Source organism: Grus americana, chromosome 7 (genome assembly GCF_028858705.1).
Source record: "Grus americana isolate bGruAme1 chromosome 7, bGruAme1.mat, whole genome shotgun sequence".
Taxonomy (NCBI): Eukaryota; Metazoa; Chordata; class Aves; order Gruiformes; family Gruidae; genus Grus; species Grus americana.
The window spans coordinates 16,874,507-16,892,189 of NC_072858.1; the positions used below are offsets into that span (position 1 = coordinate 16,874,507).

Genomic DNA, 17,683 nt, shown 5'->3' on the forward strand with positions numbered 1-17,683 from the left:
CGTAGTATGCACAACATTCTTTTGGTCTCATTTGTTATTTACTTAAACTTAGGAATGGGCTTAGAGATTATTGTTTCAACCATTTCTTTCTTCATTTACAAGTCATTCCTACTACATTAACACAATGTAAATATTGAACTGTGGGGGTTTTTTCAGTATGTAGTAACTGACTAAACTCAAAATCTCAAGTACAAAGAATGACGGATTAATTATCCAGATTTAGATTCCAGTCCTGCAGTTTCTTGGCAGCCTACAGATAGCCTGCTGCATTCATGCGGAGCATCATTGTCTTCAAGAATATGCAGGATCAAGACTTCAACTCCAGTTCTGCAGGGAGTGCCTAATCACATGAATAGGTCTAATTATATTGAAATGGGAATATTCCTGTTAATAACCTTTCACAGGATTAGGTTTTGCAAGATATGGATAGTGATACAATTAGCTGTAGTTAAATCCTCTTGCATTTGTTTCTATTTTACAATGTTAGCAATTCGGATTTTCTTTAATAAAAAAATACAGATAATAACGGAATGTCTATAAATGAAATCATGTCAATGTACATTTTGGATCTTTCAAAGATCGGTGTGGTAGATTCATTTTCTATCAGAGCTAAGTGGCCCATTTTAGATGTCAAAGTTTTCAATAGATAACCATTTGGTAGTATGAAACCAACTATGCTCTAACCTTTGGGCTTGAAATTCTAGCTTTCTCATCCTAATATGATCAGTCTCAAACTGGAAAAAAAACCCGAATATGATGCCTCACATTTAATATTAAACATTATTATCTAGTTTCTTTAGTGGTAATTTAGAACACTGTTAAAAGGTTAGGGCACAAAATTAATATAATTTAAAACTTATAACAAGTATGAAAATGGTCATTTGAGAAATTTAAATGATGAAGTTTTACTACTATGTATTTTCTTGCATCTGTGCTCACACATGAAAATACAGTTCAGCAGAACTTTACACCCCTGAAATCTCGCTGATTTAGATACTGGAAATGTACCCCATTTGTTTTTCTTACCATAGCTTACTCTTAAACTACAGCAGGTTTTTAATGTACAGTTGTGTCTTATTTTCTACATTGTCTTTTCCTGCTTGTTCCAAAATGCATGCAAAATAACTAAAGGAGAATTTAGCTAGGATGTAGTGAGGAGAATACAAGCAAAACGAAGCTTCTTTAATCTTCAAAACATCTGTCTGTGGAGACTTGACTGTCCATCCCCAAAAACTAGTTACTCATGAGCAAAGCAATGGTAAGACAGCCAGCCTTGACCAAGGCCCGTGGAGTATCCCAGAAGATATATTCTTTATTCTTAACATGGTAACATGTACATTAAAAGACTAGGGTTAATTTTTATATGCTCATAATTTCTAGAAAAAAATAGATAAGCTTCTTTTCCAAACCTACGTCAATATTGTCCAGTTAACAGCATTTATTACAGTTTCTTGTAATTAATCTTAATTGTTCTCATGGGAAAGTTCCCTATGAAACCTCCATCCTAACATCCTCTGTTCTAATTAAGTGGAGTATACCACAGTGATATTTCACATTTTTATAGCACATTTAATCATGCAGCACTTTCTTTAATATATATGTATAAAAATGGCTGTAAAGAGCTGCAGTTTCTGACACTGTCAGCTGGGCTGAGAGGAGTTTGGAATGGAAAAATTTCCTACAATGGCTGGGACAAGTTCTTACTTCAACAGAACTGTCACTTGTTCAGTCCGTTCTATAATTTTTACATTTCGTTTTTGTTTGGCATCCTTGCAGCGTAGATGGGTGCTCATCCAACCTGCTGGACTCTGGGCAATCACTGCCACTCTTGGGACATTCCCACTGCCATGCTTCCTTGGTCTGAGTGTGTAGTAAATACATGAAAATAAAGAGAAGATGGCTAGTGCTGCTTAAGGTTTGGAAAGATGAGTGCAACCACTGCGTTTCACAGTTAGATAAAGCTAATCAATATATTTTGTAGAGCCAGGTGCTTTATCCTTGCCACCACTCAGCCATTTTTATTAACTGCAAGCTGTAATGAGCGTGCATAGCCATGAGCCTGCTGGCTTGCTTGCCATAAGGATAATCTGAATAATCAAAATTAGCCTTCTAGCAATGGCTTCTGACTCTTGCCAGTGAAGGATTTTGTGTTGATGAATCTTCCAATACCTGTCAATATGCCACAGTCTTCAAGTCTCGGGATGTGGCAAACAATCAAAGTGGCAAAAAAAAAAATCAAATCCAGCTTCCAAAGTAGACTTTCTGGGACAATTTGAAAATAAGAAATTGAAAAGTGGCAGTGGTTTTATTTGATAAGGTAGAAATCAGTACCGAAAAAACTCTTTGCCCATCCTTTCAAATTTCTGCTAGATATGCCAATGCAAGACATGGGCTTTATTTTGCACGAATGCAGATAATATTTTTGATTAATTGATTAATTGGACTGAAACTTTGAATTTCCTGCTGTGGAAATTTTTCAAGTAGCAGTTGCCATTTTACAAATTAATGTTATGATATTTGGCATCTATATTAAATGCTATTAAGTAAAACCTGCTACCTCTGTTTCTCTACGTCCACTTTCCCACCAAGGAAACCACTGCTATCATCAGTAAATACGAAAGTGTTTTTCCACTGCTCCCTCACTTAAAATGATTATAAGGGACACAACATGCATCAGTCCCTAGACCCAGTGCAAAACTGATAATGTATTTTCACAGGGGGTTGTAAATCTGGGGGAAACTCCTTGTAGAGGAAAAGGGTTAAATAACTCTGTCGTGGCTTGGACTTGTCATCCACCTGCTGAGTGGTGACTGAAGCCTGTGTGAGTTGGACTTGCTAAAAGTGAATAGATTTGAATTGCACTTGGTCCAGCTCAGTCTTCCTTGGTTTTTACATAGGTGTAACTTATTTTAATTAAATAAATCTGAGAAGTTGTGGAACCCAAGTGCTTCTCAGTGGGGCTGTCATCCAAAGCTACGATCGTAGCTCTTCTTGGCATAACTGCACTGACTTTAATCTTCTGTTTTGTAGATATGGAATATATTTATGAGGTTAGCTAACCCAGATAACTGAAGCACCAGAAGCAGTGGACTGTCACAGCCTCAACTCACCATACTTCTAACTCAGGATAAATCCTGGGATTTCTACTTTTGTTCAGCTCCCTGCAGCAGCATCTGCATTCTTATCAGTGCCTCAGGCCACCAACTCTGCTGTGCCTGCTCATGAGACATACACCCTTTCTCTCTCTTTTTCTCAGCTTTGATGGCTTTACAGAAATTTGCAGGAGTAAAACACAATACAAAATTTGTAACAAAGTAAAACAGCATACATGTCTGAAGTCTTGCTCTTTGGTTAGTAGCTACCATTTCAGTGTAGCACTTAGCATTACAAAATAAACATAAACCTGTGATTTAATTATGAGATGCTGCAAAAAAATACATCTACTTTATGTTCCTGTCTGAAAAGCATGTATGAGAGCAAAAGGAACTGATAAAATGGTATGGAATATGCCTTGCCTTGCCAGCATTATGAAGATGGTAGAAATAAGCTGTTATACAAACAGAAGCTCTACTTTTTCTGCAGTGGGTGGTAAATGAATATGGTACAAAGCTTTCTTGTCCCAAGCCCAAAAGACTTATCTTATTTTGATGTGTTTAATACATGTTGGCATCTGTACTTTCTTGATATTATCTTAAAATTGGAGCTAGGCAAAGCTTCTATTAAAACTGATGCTTGGTTCCCGTTCCATATTCATTTTTGACTTCCTTGGCATATGGCACTGTCTGTGCCCTTCTACAACAAACCTTTTGTTATTGTCAGCAAATTTTGCAATATGGAAATTGTCGTTGGGGTACTGGCACCTCCCCTTCTTGGCAGAACTGGCCTTCAGAGCGGTTCAGATCACTCCATTTTCTTCAGTTCCACTCAGTAAATAACAGATATAATTTGCTGTGTCAGCAATTCAATTTTTTAACTAATGTTTTTCAATTTGTTTTTCCTCATTTTCATCTGTCCTTTTTATTGTACCGGTTCCTTTACTTTGTCTTCACTTCCAGCTTCACCCCACTGTGCTTTCCATGCACATTTCTTTCCCACTGAGATTGTATACAAATATTAGAGCTCTAACTCACACTTTTGTCAGCAGGATGTGCCGCACTCTGTAGGCACACTCGGTTCAAATAAAAAGCCCATTGGCAATACAATAAATCAAGTGATTAACAAGAAGCAAAATGCCAACCTCTGGCTTTTTTCTGTCCCAAAAGCTTGTGGTGCACTGTAGTAAACTAAATTTTCCACCAAGAGGCAGAAGTCAATGGTGTATCCTGAGACATGAGCACTGTACTACTGCACTGATGTGTGGGCAACCTGGAGAAACCCGTGGATTTTCCTATTTCTGACTGTGTAAAAGCTGCAAATATCAAACAAAGCCAGTTAATGAGGGCCAGAAAATGAATATCAGAAAACTGTGTTTGTGGTAAACTGAACAGCGGAACGCGCTAGTGTAGTAACCAGGATTATGCACTTGGTAGCTATTTAGCTGTAGGAGTTGTGCTGCCCAGGTTACAAGTTTTTAAAATAATTTCTATTTTCTCTTTCAACTTTATATACATCTTGGGGCACTGCATGCATTAAAATGTGCGGGGATATACTTTCTGTGAGAAGGAATCATAAGCGATATTCTAATTCCGTGGTATTTGTGTACCCTGATTCCTCCTCTATACATCCTCAATATTCTAGTCTAGAGCTAATCTGAAATACAAGACTGGATCACATAAAGAATCTGGCCTTCAGTCAACAAAACCCTTTTCTGCTGAGAACTGAAAGATAAAGAAAAAGATGTAATTACTGTAATGATGGGTTAGACCTTAGATTCACGCTGCAATCAGTGATTCCTGTGGTGCTCTGCCGCAATCATGGTTTAGTGCTGACTAGAGAGACAGGTAAAGACTGTAAAACACTCCAGCAGCCCTCTATCTGAATGCCTATAGAGGAGTCACACCTCTCATTTGCAGATAGTGATGCTGGCTCCAAACTCCAGGGCAGCAGAGTGGATTGTTTTGGAAGGATGATCTTGGAATATTTTTTACCTGTGTAAAAATTAAAGAAAAAAAATCCCCCTAACTTAGTCCCTCCTCTCCCAGGATACAATAGTAAACTGTAAATTATTTTTAATCTTATGAGGCTGTTGTATCTGCCATGCATACACACACATATATATGAGCATCAGAGATGATATATATGTATTTGGTCTTTAGTAATCACATAATCAAAGAGAAAATTTCTATTGTGTAGGGATATGCTTGCTGGAGCTGTTATATTTCAAGTGCTGTCAAATCAATGCCAAACTCTTTCCAAATACTTTCAGAATTTCTTACTTCTTTTTTCTCAAAGTCAAGCTTGAAAATGCGTGTACAGCATTAGTAAATACTTTCATTTTTATTCCAAATTTGAAGGATTGTTGGATTATGGATTTAAAATAAGTATTTTCAGCTGATGCTGATGGAACTATACAATCATTATATAGCCATTCAGGATAAAGGGTATTGGCCCTAATCCTGAAGCTCTTACCGATGTAATTAATCCTTATATCTGTGAGCTGTGTCGCTGAAGTCAACTGGAACTTTTGCATGAGTAATAGTTGCTCAACCAGCCTCAGTCATTTAAATCATGATTATCCCTGGAAAACAACTGAAAATTAGCTCTGGTAATCATTTTTTTGTAGATGTCACAAAGATTAAAAGCAGATGTTTTGCAGAAGTGCCAAAGTGTACCTTCCATGGTCTGCAAATGTCATAAACCATAGAAATTTTCCTAGTTTTGCTTTGAAAATGAGCTTGCAGCATTATTTATCAATTTGGCCAACCCAAATAGGTACTTTCTCAAAGGGTTCAGATGGTCAGAAGGATATCCTAGCCTACTGGTAAACCAAAGGTATGTTTTGTTCACTTTGTATCTTTGTTGGCACTTAGAAGGATATGCAAAGAAAAAGAAAATGAGTAGGTTTTTGATATGACTGATGTCAATCAAAGGATCATTTTCTCCTTTTTTGATATGCTGCAGTAAGAAAAGGTTTCATTTACTTCTGATCATTAATTGACAAAATCTGTACAGAACACTTCATTCCCACTCTATTTCTGGGTTTGGTGATTCCCAAGGCTGAGCAACAGAAGTGATAATGGGACAGCCTTAGAGACCAACTATAAAGGCAGAGATAAATTCAAAGTGAATAGTGTTACACTACATCCATATGCCAGGCAAGTTATTTAGCTTGACGTAAGAAATATTGATACTATAGTTCGCGCTCTTACTACTTCATAGCCTCATGACACAATGTGTCACTCACTGCATGACCACAAACATTTGACAAGATACAATATCCTCAGTTAAATATTACTGTATTCATGAGAAATATTTCTGTGAGTAGTATATATTGCTGCTGTACTTGTGACAGTACATTTAATTATCCTGCACTCCGTTTTCATAATCGTTCCATTAATTTATGGCTAAATTTCCACACCATAACTTTTCTTTACATTCCATAATCGGCATCGTGATGCAGCACAAAGATTGCAACCTTTTGGAGAGAGAGGTTCTCTCCATCTCTAGTAAAAACCTTTCATGTAAATGACTGAGACCAAGCCTGCAGCTATTATGAATAAGGTATTAATCTGGTTTACCTTCTCTTCTTTTAGTTAGAAGCCAAAGATCATATAAAAATACTAGGTGCGTTTCAAGGAATTTTTAGTAACACATCCATGTCCACAACTACTAGGCGCAATCAGAAGATAAATTACAGGATGTGTACGCGAGTAAGGAGGAATTGCTGAAGCCTGCCCTTTGTAGTCACAGCAGACTTAGAACATTTCAGTAGATAGTGGCCAGCCCCTTAATCCTTTGTGAGCTTCTCCTGGACAGCAATATCACATATTCACTCATGTACGAATCCTGCATATTATGCTCGCCAGCGTTCTTACTCTATAAAAAAGTAGAAGTGATCCCTTTCACTGTTTATTCAAAGCAGGTGATGAACATACTATTTCACATTTTAAATCCCCAATAGTATTGAGGGCCCAAAGCTAGGTTCATAAATGCGGCTTTTCACGATTTAAGTGTTCCAAAGACAACATCTGAATGACATAAAGAAGCGTGTTAGGGTGGGTTGCTGAGTAAGGAAAAGAACAAACACTGATGGTTGTCCACAAATTTTAGCAATTGTAGAACCAGTGATTATGGCTTGCAATCTGGTTAGGCATGGTTAAACTCATCTGTATTTATTATGGGCAGTAGAGGATTTTGAGGAGAAAGTTTAAGGAAGATAAACTGGTGAGCAGTGAAATGGGAAAAAAAATGTTAAAGTACTTGTCAGAAAAATAGATATTTGAGGTAGTTACTAGTGATGCAAACATGGAAGGGTGACCTTTCAACTGGCAACCCTGGAGGCTGGATAGATATTAATGATGAGAGGCCTTTAAATGAAAACAGAAGAAAAATAGGGGTGAAGAAGATTTAGCTTAAAAATACCCTTTCCTCATCAAGGCAGAATGATTTCCAAGGTGCAAGACTGTAGGCATTGTGTCTAAGATGAGATTGCAGCAGCAAAGTTATAAAGTGACCCAGGCTCAGTCAGTTGTTTTGGCGTTGTAGGCTGTGGTGAAAAGGTTGTGTTTTAGGAATTACTGGACAAAACGTTCATGGTAGTGTGTTTATCAATCACATATGTGAATCCTTAGTATTTTTATTACCTTTAGAATTTTACGTGATGATAACAAAGTATCAGAGGTAGAAATTTTCTTCTCTTGCCTAAGGAGACTATATCAGAAAAAAGAAAATAAGATTTTCCTTTATTCCTTGTTATCCCATAGAAGATGATCTTCTTTCTTTAGATGCAGAGCCTCTGTTTCAATTACCTTTCCTAAAATGCTTCTTTTTGATGTTCTACTACCGATTTAAAGAAATGGCATTAATCTTACAACGTACAGAAAATATTTTACAGAAGTTGTGTTAAGGTAGTTTCAGGATCTAGAAATAAAAATGGAAGAAAACAAATACTGTCTAGAGATGCAATCTCTACAGACACTGTAGGATTGAAGGATACAGCCTTCAATCACTGACAAATCTATGAAATTAGCAGACTTTCAGCAGTCCCAAAAATGCATATGCCTTCCAAATTTACAACGCTATTTATTTTTTAATTGTGTTTAGGCATTGATAGCAGCTGTTTTCTGTAAGATTCTGCTTAAAATAAGAATATATGATATTCTTATTATTACGGTATTTCTTGGGGAAAGACAGGAGAGATAAAATTCATAAAATAAAGATGGTGAAATGTACTCCACTATTAAAAATTAGAAAGAGCTATTTAGATAAATATTTAATGTTGAGTAAACATCTAGAGAGTAAAGACGACTTGTGGAAGAGGCAGAAGGAAGCAGGGCCAGGGAAATGAGAAATCATAGGGACAGTTGAACTTCAGGGGAAAGTAAAAACTTTTGTTATTAGTCTTATTATTATCCAAATCCCAGGCATATGGGGATTTGGATAAGGCTCTTCTATTCTTAGGCTCTCTAGAATGAGTAAATTTTGTTCTGGAATACAGTGGGAATTTCATCCACTGACAATGAAGTTGTCTCATAAATGTTAACTGTACCTATATTAATAGCTGTACTTTTTCCTTAATTGGAAGACAGATTTTTTTTTTTTTCTGTAGTAAAGCATCCTGCTTTGAGTAGGAGCTGCACTCGAGCATCTCGAGATTCCTTCCAACCTCACCCATACTGTGAACTATTCTGTGAAACCAATTTTCTGTAGCTATTCTAGTAATCCTGTAATTATCTGGGCTCACACCAATGAAAGAAATGTGATCTCTAGAATTTACATGATCAGACTTAAGTTTGTGGGCATAGCTTTTATATTAGTGCTTTAATGTTAAGATCGAGGAAGCTAGAATTGTATACAATTAGTTCATTTCACAATACACATGAGAGGAATTAATTGTGAGGGTTGGTTTTTTTTTTCTTTTTGTTTTGTTTTGTTTTCCCTGCAGCTGGGCCTCTGGAACTTCCTCTTTTTGAGCTGATCCCATCACAAAGACAAGTGGTTTTTCATGGAGACCGTTTGCCATTTCAGTGTACCGCAACATACGTTGACAATACCACCCAAGTACATTGGTACCATGCTGGTCGCCTGATCGAAACAGATGAAGAGAGTGGCATATTTGTGGAGGACAGCATCATTCATGACTGCTGCTTAATTACACGGTAACGTATACTCCTTGTAATAGTCAGACTTGTAGGCAAGGTGAACAGCTGTAATGCTTGCCATAAGCCTCGTTAAAACATGCATCAGGAGTTGTTTTATTTGAAGCAATTCAATTGCATGCTTGAATCGGAACACACACAGCTATAGGTTTTTCCTGGCTATGAATGGCTGTGGTTCCAAATTGTATTTCTTGTGTCTAAGTATCCAGATTTGAGCAACTATGGATTTGAAACAGAAAAAAACAGTTTCTTAGACAGTAAACCATGAAAAGAAACTGAACTTAGAATAGTTTCAGTAGCGTATGAGTGACAGCCAAACTACTTCTTCCTGACACCATTTAGAAGATGGAACTGTGATCTTCCTGCGAAGAACTATCCATTTAAAAGGCTTGGATTAATTTTTGTAGGGTCTAATGTACTGGATCCTATATTCATAGAATACCAGGTTGGAAGGGACCTCAAAGATGATCTGGTCCAACCTTTCTTGGCAAAAGCTTTGTCTAGACAAAAGCACCATCTAGACAAGACGGCCCAGCACCCCATCCAGCCGAATCTTAAAAGTGTCCAGCGTTGGGGAACCCACCACTTCCCTGGGGATATTATTCCAATGGCTGATTGTTCTCATTGTGAAAAATTTTCCTCTTGTGTTCAACTGGAATCTCCCCAGGAGTAACTTGCACCCATTGTCCCTTATCTTCTCCGTGTGAGTCCTTGTAAAAGGGGAGTCTCCATCCTCTTTATAGCCACCCTATAAGTACTGGAACATGGTGATGAGCTCTCCCCTAAGCCTTCTTTTCTCAAGGTTGAGCAAACCCAGTTCTCTCAGCCTTTCCTCATATGGCAGGCTTCCCTGTCCTTTGATCGTTTCCATGGCCCTCCTCTGGACCCTCTCCAGTATGTCCACATCTTTTTTGCATAGCGGGAACCAAAACTGAACACAGTATTCCAGGTGTGGCCTGATGAGCGCTGAGTAGAGTAGGATAATGACTTCTTTATCTCTGCTAGTGATGCCCTTGTTGATGCAATGCAGCATCCTGTTGGCTTGCTTTGCTGCTGCAGCACACTGTTCGAGCTGCTTGTCCACCAGGACCCCTACGTCCCTTTCCACAGAGCTGCTCTCCAGCCAGGTGGATCCCAGTCTGTGCTGCACTCCTGGATTATGTTTTCCCAGATGCAAGACCTTACACTTGTCCTTTATTCTTTAGTTAAGTAATCCCATACCTGTTTCTTATTAACATTTTTGTCAACTTTCTATGGCTTTTGCCATCTGTGTGCACCTCTGTGCACCTCTGTGCATACAGAGACACAGAGACAGAGAGATCTACAAAAACCTTTTCTGATGTGAAAAATGCAAGAGGAATGAAGTAGAATAGGCTTCTATAAAAGAAGTAACAACTAATATTTGGCAATGACCGGTTTGTTCCAGTTTTGCTTCAGTTTTTCCTTTTACATCTTATTTAATAAATTATTGTAAATTTCTGTCTTTATCTTTGGTTTTCATCATAGAGTATGGGTTTGTCACTAAAAGCTGCTAAGCTGTTGCACACATCCTTTTGTCCTCTGCCAATTTCCATCATCGATCAAAATCCTTTCTCTTTGTAGAAGATGGAGTGAAAATAGCTATGCTAATTAGCTCTGGATCATCATTAACATCTTTTCACTCAACCAGTTTCTATTAATATAATTGACCTGAAATGCTGCTTGAACTGTCAAATGAAAGTTATGAAGGGAGTCAAATTAATTCCTCTCCACTGAGGTCTTTCGGCATTATTGATTTTAATTTCATCTACTCACTGATTATTTGACCCCTTTTGGAGTTCTATAGATCTAGAGGCGTAGATCTGACCTGTTCTCACAGCTACTGGCTTTCTTCTAATACTGATGTGTCTGGCTGTAGCGGATAATGAAAAAGACTATTAGACCAATTAGTATTGTAATGCCAAGTGCACGAGCTATTATATTACTGCCGAGTCACGTAAATTAAAGCATGTTCTTCTTATTTCCACGTTATCAAAATTAAAAGACATGCTGTTAATTTCATTATATTTTTCAACTGGATTATATTTTGAACTATATAAGCAATTTGCAGAGCATAGTAATAAACTGAAATAAATTGTCTAAAAATGTTAAGATTTTTCAAAATAGCTCTCCTCTTAAAAAGCTAGTTTAGAAGTAGCTTGACTGAATTTTACCTTACATTGCTTAATTTTTGCCAGACTACAAAATAAAAATAATTGTTTACCATAACAATATTTTAATAAGGATGGTTGATCTGCTACCTACCTTGTTTACTGTGCCATTAAATAGGTGATCTTGATGCTCACGTTGCAGTATGGACTGGAACCAGGTATTCAAAAAGAATGTTCTCTAAGTACATCCTCGTATTTGCTGTTATAAACTGGAAAAATATTTTGACTTGTGCAAGTTATGTGATACAGACTGTCACAATGAGAAAAAATATTTTTTTAATTAAACTCACAACCTTTAAACAGCTATTTAAAGGCTTAAAACATTTTAATTGCTCATTTATTTGAGCTATGTGTTTGACTTCACAATATAGTAGGGCATCAACACTGCATTTACTATACAACATGGTCCTTATACAATCAAAAATGCTAATACTCAAGCAGTCATGCCTCTGCCTTGATCAAGGACTGATCAAACCTAACTTGCTAAAGGCATGAGACACCTATGCTTTTGAAACTAGCTTTCAAAAATCATACTATTTTGAAGTAAATATTTTTTTAAATGTAAATTGTAGAGATGTATTGTCTCTTCGTGTTGAAAATGAGAAAACATTGGTCAAGTTATGATTGCAAAAAACTTTCTTCAGCTTTTCTTAATCCCATCATCATGACCATGTATACTATATCTCCATTCATACTGTTGTTATTATTATATGTTAAAGTAATATGTAATAGCGTGCTTTTTACATGTTTCGATAATATGTATTAATATGCTTGTTACCTGCTATTACACAATATTTCATGATAGCTCTTAAGGCTAAATCACAGTTGTACGAGGCACTGTGAAACATCAGAAAGGCTGCGCCTCCCTGAGGTTATCATATGTTAAGTCTAAGATCTGGAGTAAAAATAAAGGTAATTTAAAATTAGTTTTTACAGTGTCATATTTTGCCTTCCTATACCTACTCTTTACAGCAAATGTCCACTCTCTGTGGCTTTCGGTGATTGCACTAAAGGACAGGCTTTGGCTTGTGCTGCTTAGCAATTTAAAGATCTCTGAAGCTAGTTTTGAACAAAGAGGTGAAGTCCTGTTCCAAAAGTTGCTTATTCAAACATTTTTAGATGGTTATTTTATTGGGTAGTTCCAGATATTTCTGGACGTGGATTTACAACACAAATATCATACTAAACCCTTCTGTTTTATTAACTGCCACAGTAAAAGGATAAAATATCCAAATGTGTATTTTTTGTCTCCTATGATAAAGCAGAATAAACTAAAATAAATGTTTTTGTTACAATAATTAAACTAAAGTTTTGAACTGTATTCCGGCCTGTGACATTTTTCTTGGCAAAGAGTATTCCCTTATAGGAGATCTTGAGAAGGTGTTTTCAATTCTGCTGCTAGCTCGCATTTACCCTTTCTTGCCAATGATAATAATATTTGATTTTGCTCATGTTGAATTTTCTGTCATTATGCCTGTGTATAAACGTCAGACTCATATGTGAAAATGTAAATGCGATGTGGAACTAATTTCCTATCATCTGCGAATGGATCTAGCTGAAATTGTAACTTGTGTTTCCATGAAGACAGCCTAATTTCTTAAGCCTGGAGTATTAGATTATCAGTTTGTTCACAATAAGTGGCAATGAAACAGTCCATATCCCTGAAGCCACATAGAAGGGAGATTATGTATGATTCTCTGCCACATAGCATCTTCCCCAACTTCCCCACTGTTCCCTTTCAGTGTTTGGAGAGGCTAGCCAGACAATTATTAGAATATTAAACTAAAAAAGGAAAATATTTTAGTTTTATGAACCAAGCAACTCTGTAGTAGTAGAGACTTTAATTTTCAGGAAGTTTCTTATTTACCACATAGACAATAATGACAATTTTACAGTCTTTTTAGTTCTGTTTTGTAAATACTTGTGTAGAGTGTTTAACAGTGCTTATGTCTCTGACAGCTGTAATGGCTGCTCTGGGACCATTACAGTTCACAAGTGCTCTTTCTGCAAACATTAAACTGCGCAGAAAGTTAAGAACCCATAAAAAGGAGTGCTACAACTTACATGCTCTTAACTAAACCTAGGATAGCAGGTCTTAGTATCGGATGTGTTTTTCAGATATAATTTTTGTTATGTTATGTAGATAGATTTGCCACTGGCAATACAGACTATTAGGTCTCGACTGCGATCTCCCACAAATAGTGTTTTTCTCTTAAATTCTGTCCTAAGTATTGCAGTCTTTAAATATGGCTGCCAAATGCAGTACTTTAAAAAAGAAAAAGAAAAAAAAAAGAAAAAAGTAAGCGTAAGAATCTGTTGGATTTTTTAAAGCATCTAGTGCTTCCTTACATTTTGACAGCAGTCGATGCCAATACGGGATGGTCAAAAGTAAATAATGAAAGAAATAGCAATGTTTGAGATAAGGCAATTATGGAACTACAGCTGATCCTTTGGGTGTAACAAGGATAGAGGCAATAGTAAGAAAACTGAATTTAAAATTTATACTTAAAATGTGTATATTCATTTCTGAAGGCTGCTTTTAGAGGTATATGATTATGTGAAAATCTCCAGAACTTCCATCTGCAAAAGAAATATCTGATATCCAGGAAGAGTTTCAAATCATTATCCACTAGCACTGTAATAGTGAGGAAACTGGGAGAGAAAAAAAAGGAATGCAATGTTGTGGATTAAAAATTACAATCATAATTTTTGTAATTGAAAGGCAGTTTTGAATCCAATTAATAATTTTTAAGTGTTTGAAATTATCAGTGCAGCTATTAGTAAAGCATTTGGAACTTGGCTGAGAATAAGGGTAGTTTAAGATAAGACCATTACTGAGAGAAATTAGTATGAGTACAAATCAACTACAGGAGTAGACAGGTGGTATCATGACAAGTTTGAGATCCAGGCAGGCATACTGTATAAGAAAGAACAAAACTTCCAGAAATTCTGGGAGAAAGGCAGAAATTCTATGCCTATTTTTTCTGGAAAGAATCCAAATGACCCCTGAACTTTCCTAAGTTTGTGGCAAGAATACACCTGGAAAAGATATGAAGCAAGCGGGAGTGATTTGGACCGATACTAGATTAAGAACAGTCTGAAAACAGTATATCACTGATGAGCATGTTACTAGGTTGGATACACAATTGGAAGTTCAGATATGTGCCAAATCGTGGCAAAATACTGGAGATTCACTCTGCACAAGATTAAAAAAAAAAAAATAAGCGTTGGAACAAATACAAAGACTCCGACTGAGAAATGCAGATACTTCACAAGTGCTTTGTGTTCTGCTGTCATGAGCATTTGGAGATGAGCAGCTGAGGGTCTTACTGCGAAGCCCAGGGAAATCAGCAGAAATTGTTTAGTATTGATATTTTGTTGGTTCACCTAATTGACTCTGCTTGACCCTTAGCTGTCGAGTAGTTAGGAAAGAAATGAAACAAAAAAACAATTTAAATTGTAAATCAATGTTTCTGTATTGTTTTGAGATTACTTTAAACCCTGTAGTCAATGGTCTACACCTTACTTCAGGCACTGTAGGCAGCAAAAGACTAGTAACAGATGCACCTTTACTGGTAACCTTCTCATACATCAGACAGGAAGATAATATTTAAAATTATTGCAAAATATTATGAAATGCACAGGCTAAGGGTTTTATTATCTGAGCTTAAGAGAATCTTCATGTGAATTAATTCAGAAGATTGATTAAACTTAGGCCTTTTCTCTAAAAATCTTTCAATTATCCAAATAAAACCCAATGATAATTTTATTACTAATCAGTTTGGGGAATAATTTAAAATATAATCTGTGAAAAAGCATACCAATACTACGAAAAGCAAAAGCAGCAACCACAATACCCTGTACCATTAAAGGAATAGACAATTATGTAAGAATTCAGCTGTGACATAAAAACTGTAGGCTTAGTTTTGGTAACTGCTTATTGAAATGTGATTGAGAAATAGATATTTTCACAAAAAATATATGTAAGTATTTTGGGCTTATAGGATAAAAAACCCCTAGAAAAATAGTAAGTCAGAACTGTAAAAAATTTTGACAAAGTCCTTCTTGAAGAACTTTAAAAGAGTACCCTTTCAGTGATGCTCAGACCAGATTAGCAAGATGCCTTGCACTAAATTTTGACCCCTCACTTCCATCTCTGCTTCTTTCCTGCAGCTATGTATGGGTCCATCCAGCCACATCAATGAAATGAAATGAAATGTTAAGTTCAGTATTAAGAACAAAAATTTGCACTTTCCCCCCTGCAGGGGGGGTTTGCTTTGACTTTTTTAGGGCCAGAATGATTTTTAATGTGGCCATTCACACAGCTGCAGCTATACAGCTGAGGAGATGCTGCACTGCAGCAGCAGTTTGGTGTGAACATCCCAGGACTGGCTTTTTTAAAATTACTTTTCCTGTCAACACCAATGTAAGGTGTCATTATACATATTCTCTCAGTCCAGGCAGTAGTTTGTAACCCTGTGCATCAGCTGTGATTATCAGAGCAATGCTGACATGTCCAGACTCTGACGTACTCCTCCTACCAAGTCAGTCACCTTAGATACTCGTGAAGTAAACCATTTCTTTAAATAAAACATGTTAGAAATATTAAAACAAATAACTGAATTACTTTTTACTTTCCATGTATTTCAGTCTTTTCAACATGGAAAACGTGTTGTAGGACATGTTCCTCATGGACTTATAGAAAGCATTTTTACTTTAGTAGCACGCTGCAATTCCATGACTATAGGTCCCAGCCCCTCCCCTTCTTTCTCCCTATGGGATAAAAGAGCCCTATTTTTAATTGTTTATGGTATTTTGATTGGATAACTCCTGGCCATCACAAAATAAAGTTTACACTGTTAGAGATACACTGTATACTGGCAAAAGAATAGAGACTCTTCCTGAAGTTCTTATGTAGGAATCTGCTATGTTTTACCTCCTTTTTAGATGTTCCCAAATTTCTTGCAGGTCAGCGAATAAAACAGGTCAGTATTCTAGACCTAATATACAATTACTCTATCCCATAAAGTATTCATTAAATAATTTCTGCATTTGTAACATCACCACTGACTAAACAGAGTGGGAAATTCTGTCAAAGTACTGTGCCTTTGGCAAATAATTTGAAATTGTAAAATTAATGTAGTAGGTTTTTAGTTTGTTTTCTTTTGTGTGTTGTTCAGGGGTAGGTTTTTTTTGACTGGAGGGGTGCATTGGGTGTTGGGTTTTTTTTGCTGGTCCCAGTGGCACGTAATCAAATAAGAATTGTCGTAAGTCAGTTAACACTTCTGATTCATCTGGGAAATATTTTACTTTAAAAAGCTTTTAATGCAATTTTGGCGATTGGACTGATTGTCATAGTGTTATTTTTGTCTAAGAACCTGTGATAGTGTACAGATAACAAGCGTTATGCTAATGAAATAAAGCTTCCTCTGGATATAACATTGCAGCATACAGACTACTTAAGGGCAGATGAAAGGCGTACAGCAGGTGTAGCACCATCTCCCCAGCAGACAGCAGTTGTAGACATCCTGCAGTAAAGCAGTTTGCTGATAGAACAAAATTAATAACAATAAACACATTTGAGCATCCCCAAACCTTTCACCAACTGACAAAGCCGTTTGATGACAGACAACTGATTCATAAAGTACTTTAAATAAGCCCTGGCCCAGGTGTACTCTCTCTGGATAGCTTTACAGCACTGTGCCATCACAGACCCGCCAGCTGTCTGAAGGTTTCTGCAGCAACAAAAAGCTTTGAGTGCTCTAGAGCTGTTGATACCCTTTTTTTTTTTTTTTTCCTCCCCACTTTATGTTCTCAGCTAGCTAGACTGGCATATATTGACTCTAGGACTGTGGGAGTATGAGGATAAATGTAAACATCTTTATGCACACCCTTCGATGCAGCACAGTCGCTGGTGGTGTGTCTCTATCTGACGAGCTCAATGAGAGAGAAAAGGATCATGCAAGAAACCAAACCTGTTGTGGTATGTTGTAGAGCTATTTAGATTTCTGACTCTGTTTCTGAAGATGATTTGGTTTAGTCATTCTTAGTAGTATTTGCTTTCTCAATTTTAAGAAACAAATTGATGGCATATAAATATAGGTCACAGGTTCTTTGACATCCACTTACAGAAAACATATCTTGCTATTGGGAAAATATTTACATAAAAACTGGACGATATTAGCCTATGACAACATTTTTGAACATTTCTATTTCAGTCAAAGTAATTTGAACAAT

At 36.6% G+C, this 17,683-nt stretch overlaps 1 protein-coding gene across 2 annotated transcripts in view; it reads left to right on the forward strand.

Moving 5' to 3' along the window:
- ADGRA1 (adhesion G protein-coupled receptor A1) overlaps positions 1 to 17,683 on the forward strand; it is a 286,895-nt gene that overhangs the window by 119,589 nt on the left and 149,623 nt on the right. For both annotated transcript variants that reach the window (XM_054831561.1, XM_054831562.1), the window contains one exon: positions 9,044 to 9,257. In XM_054831561.1, the coding sequence (XP_054687536.1) occupies positions 9,044 to 9,257 (214 nt within the window). The remainder of the gene's footprint in view (positions 1 to 9,043; positions 9,258 to 17,683) is intronic.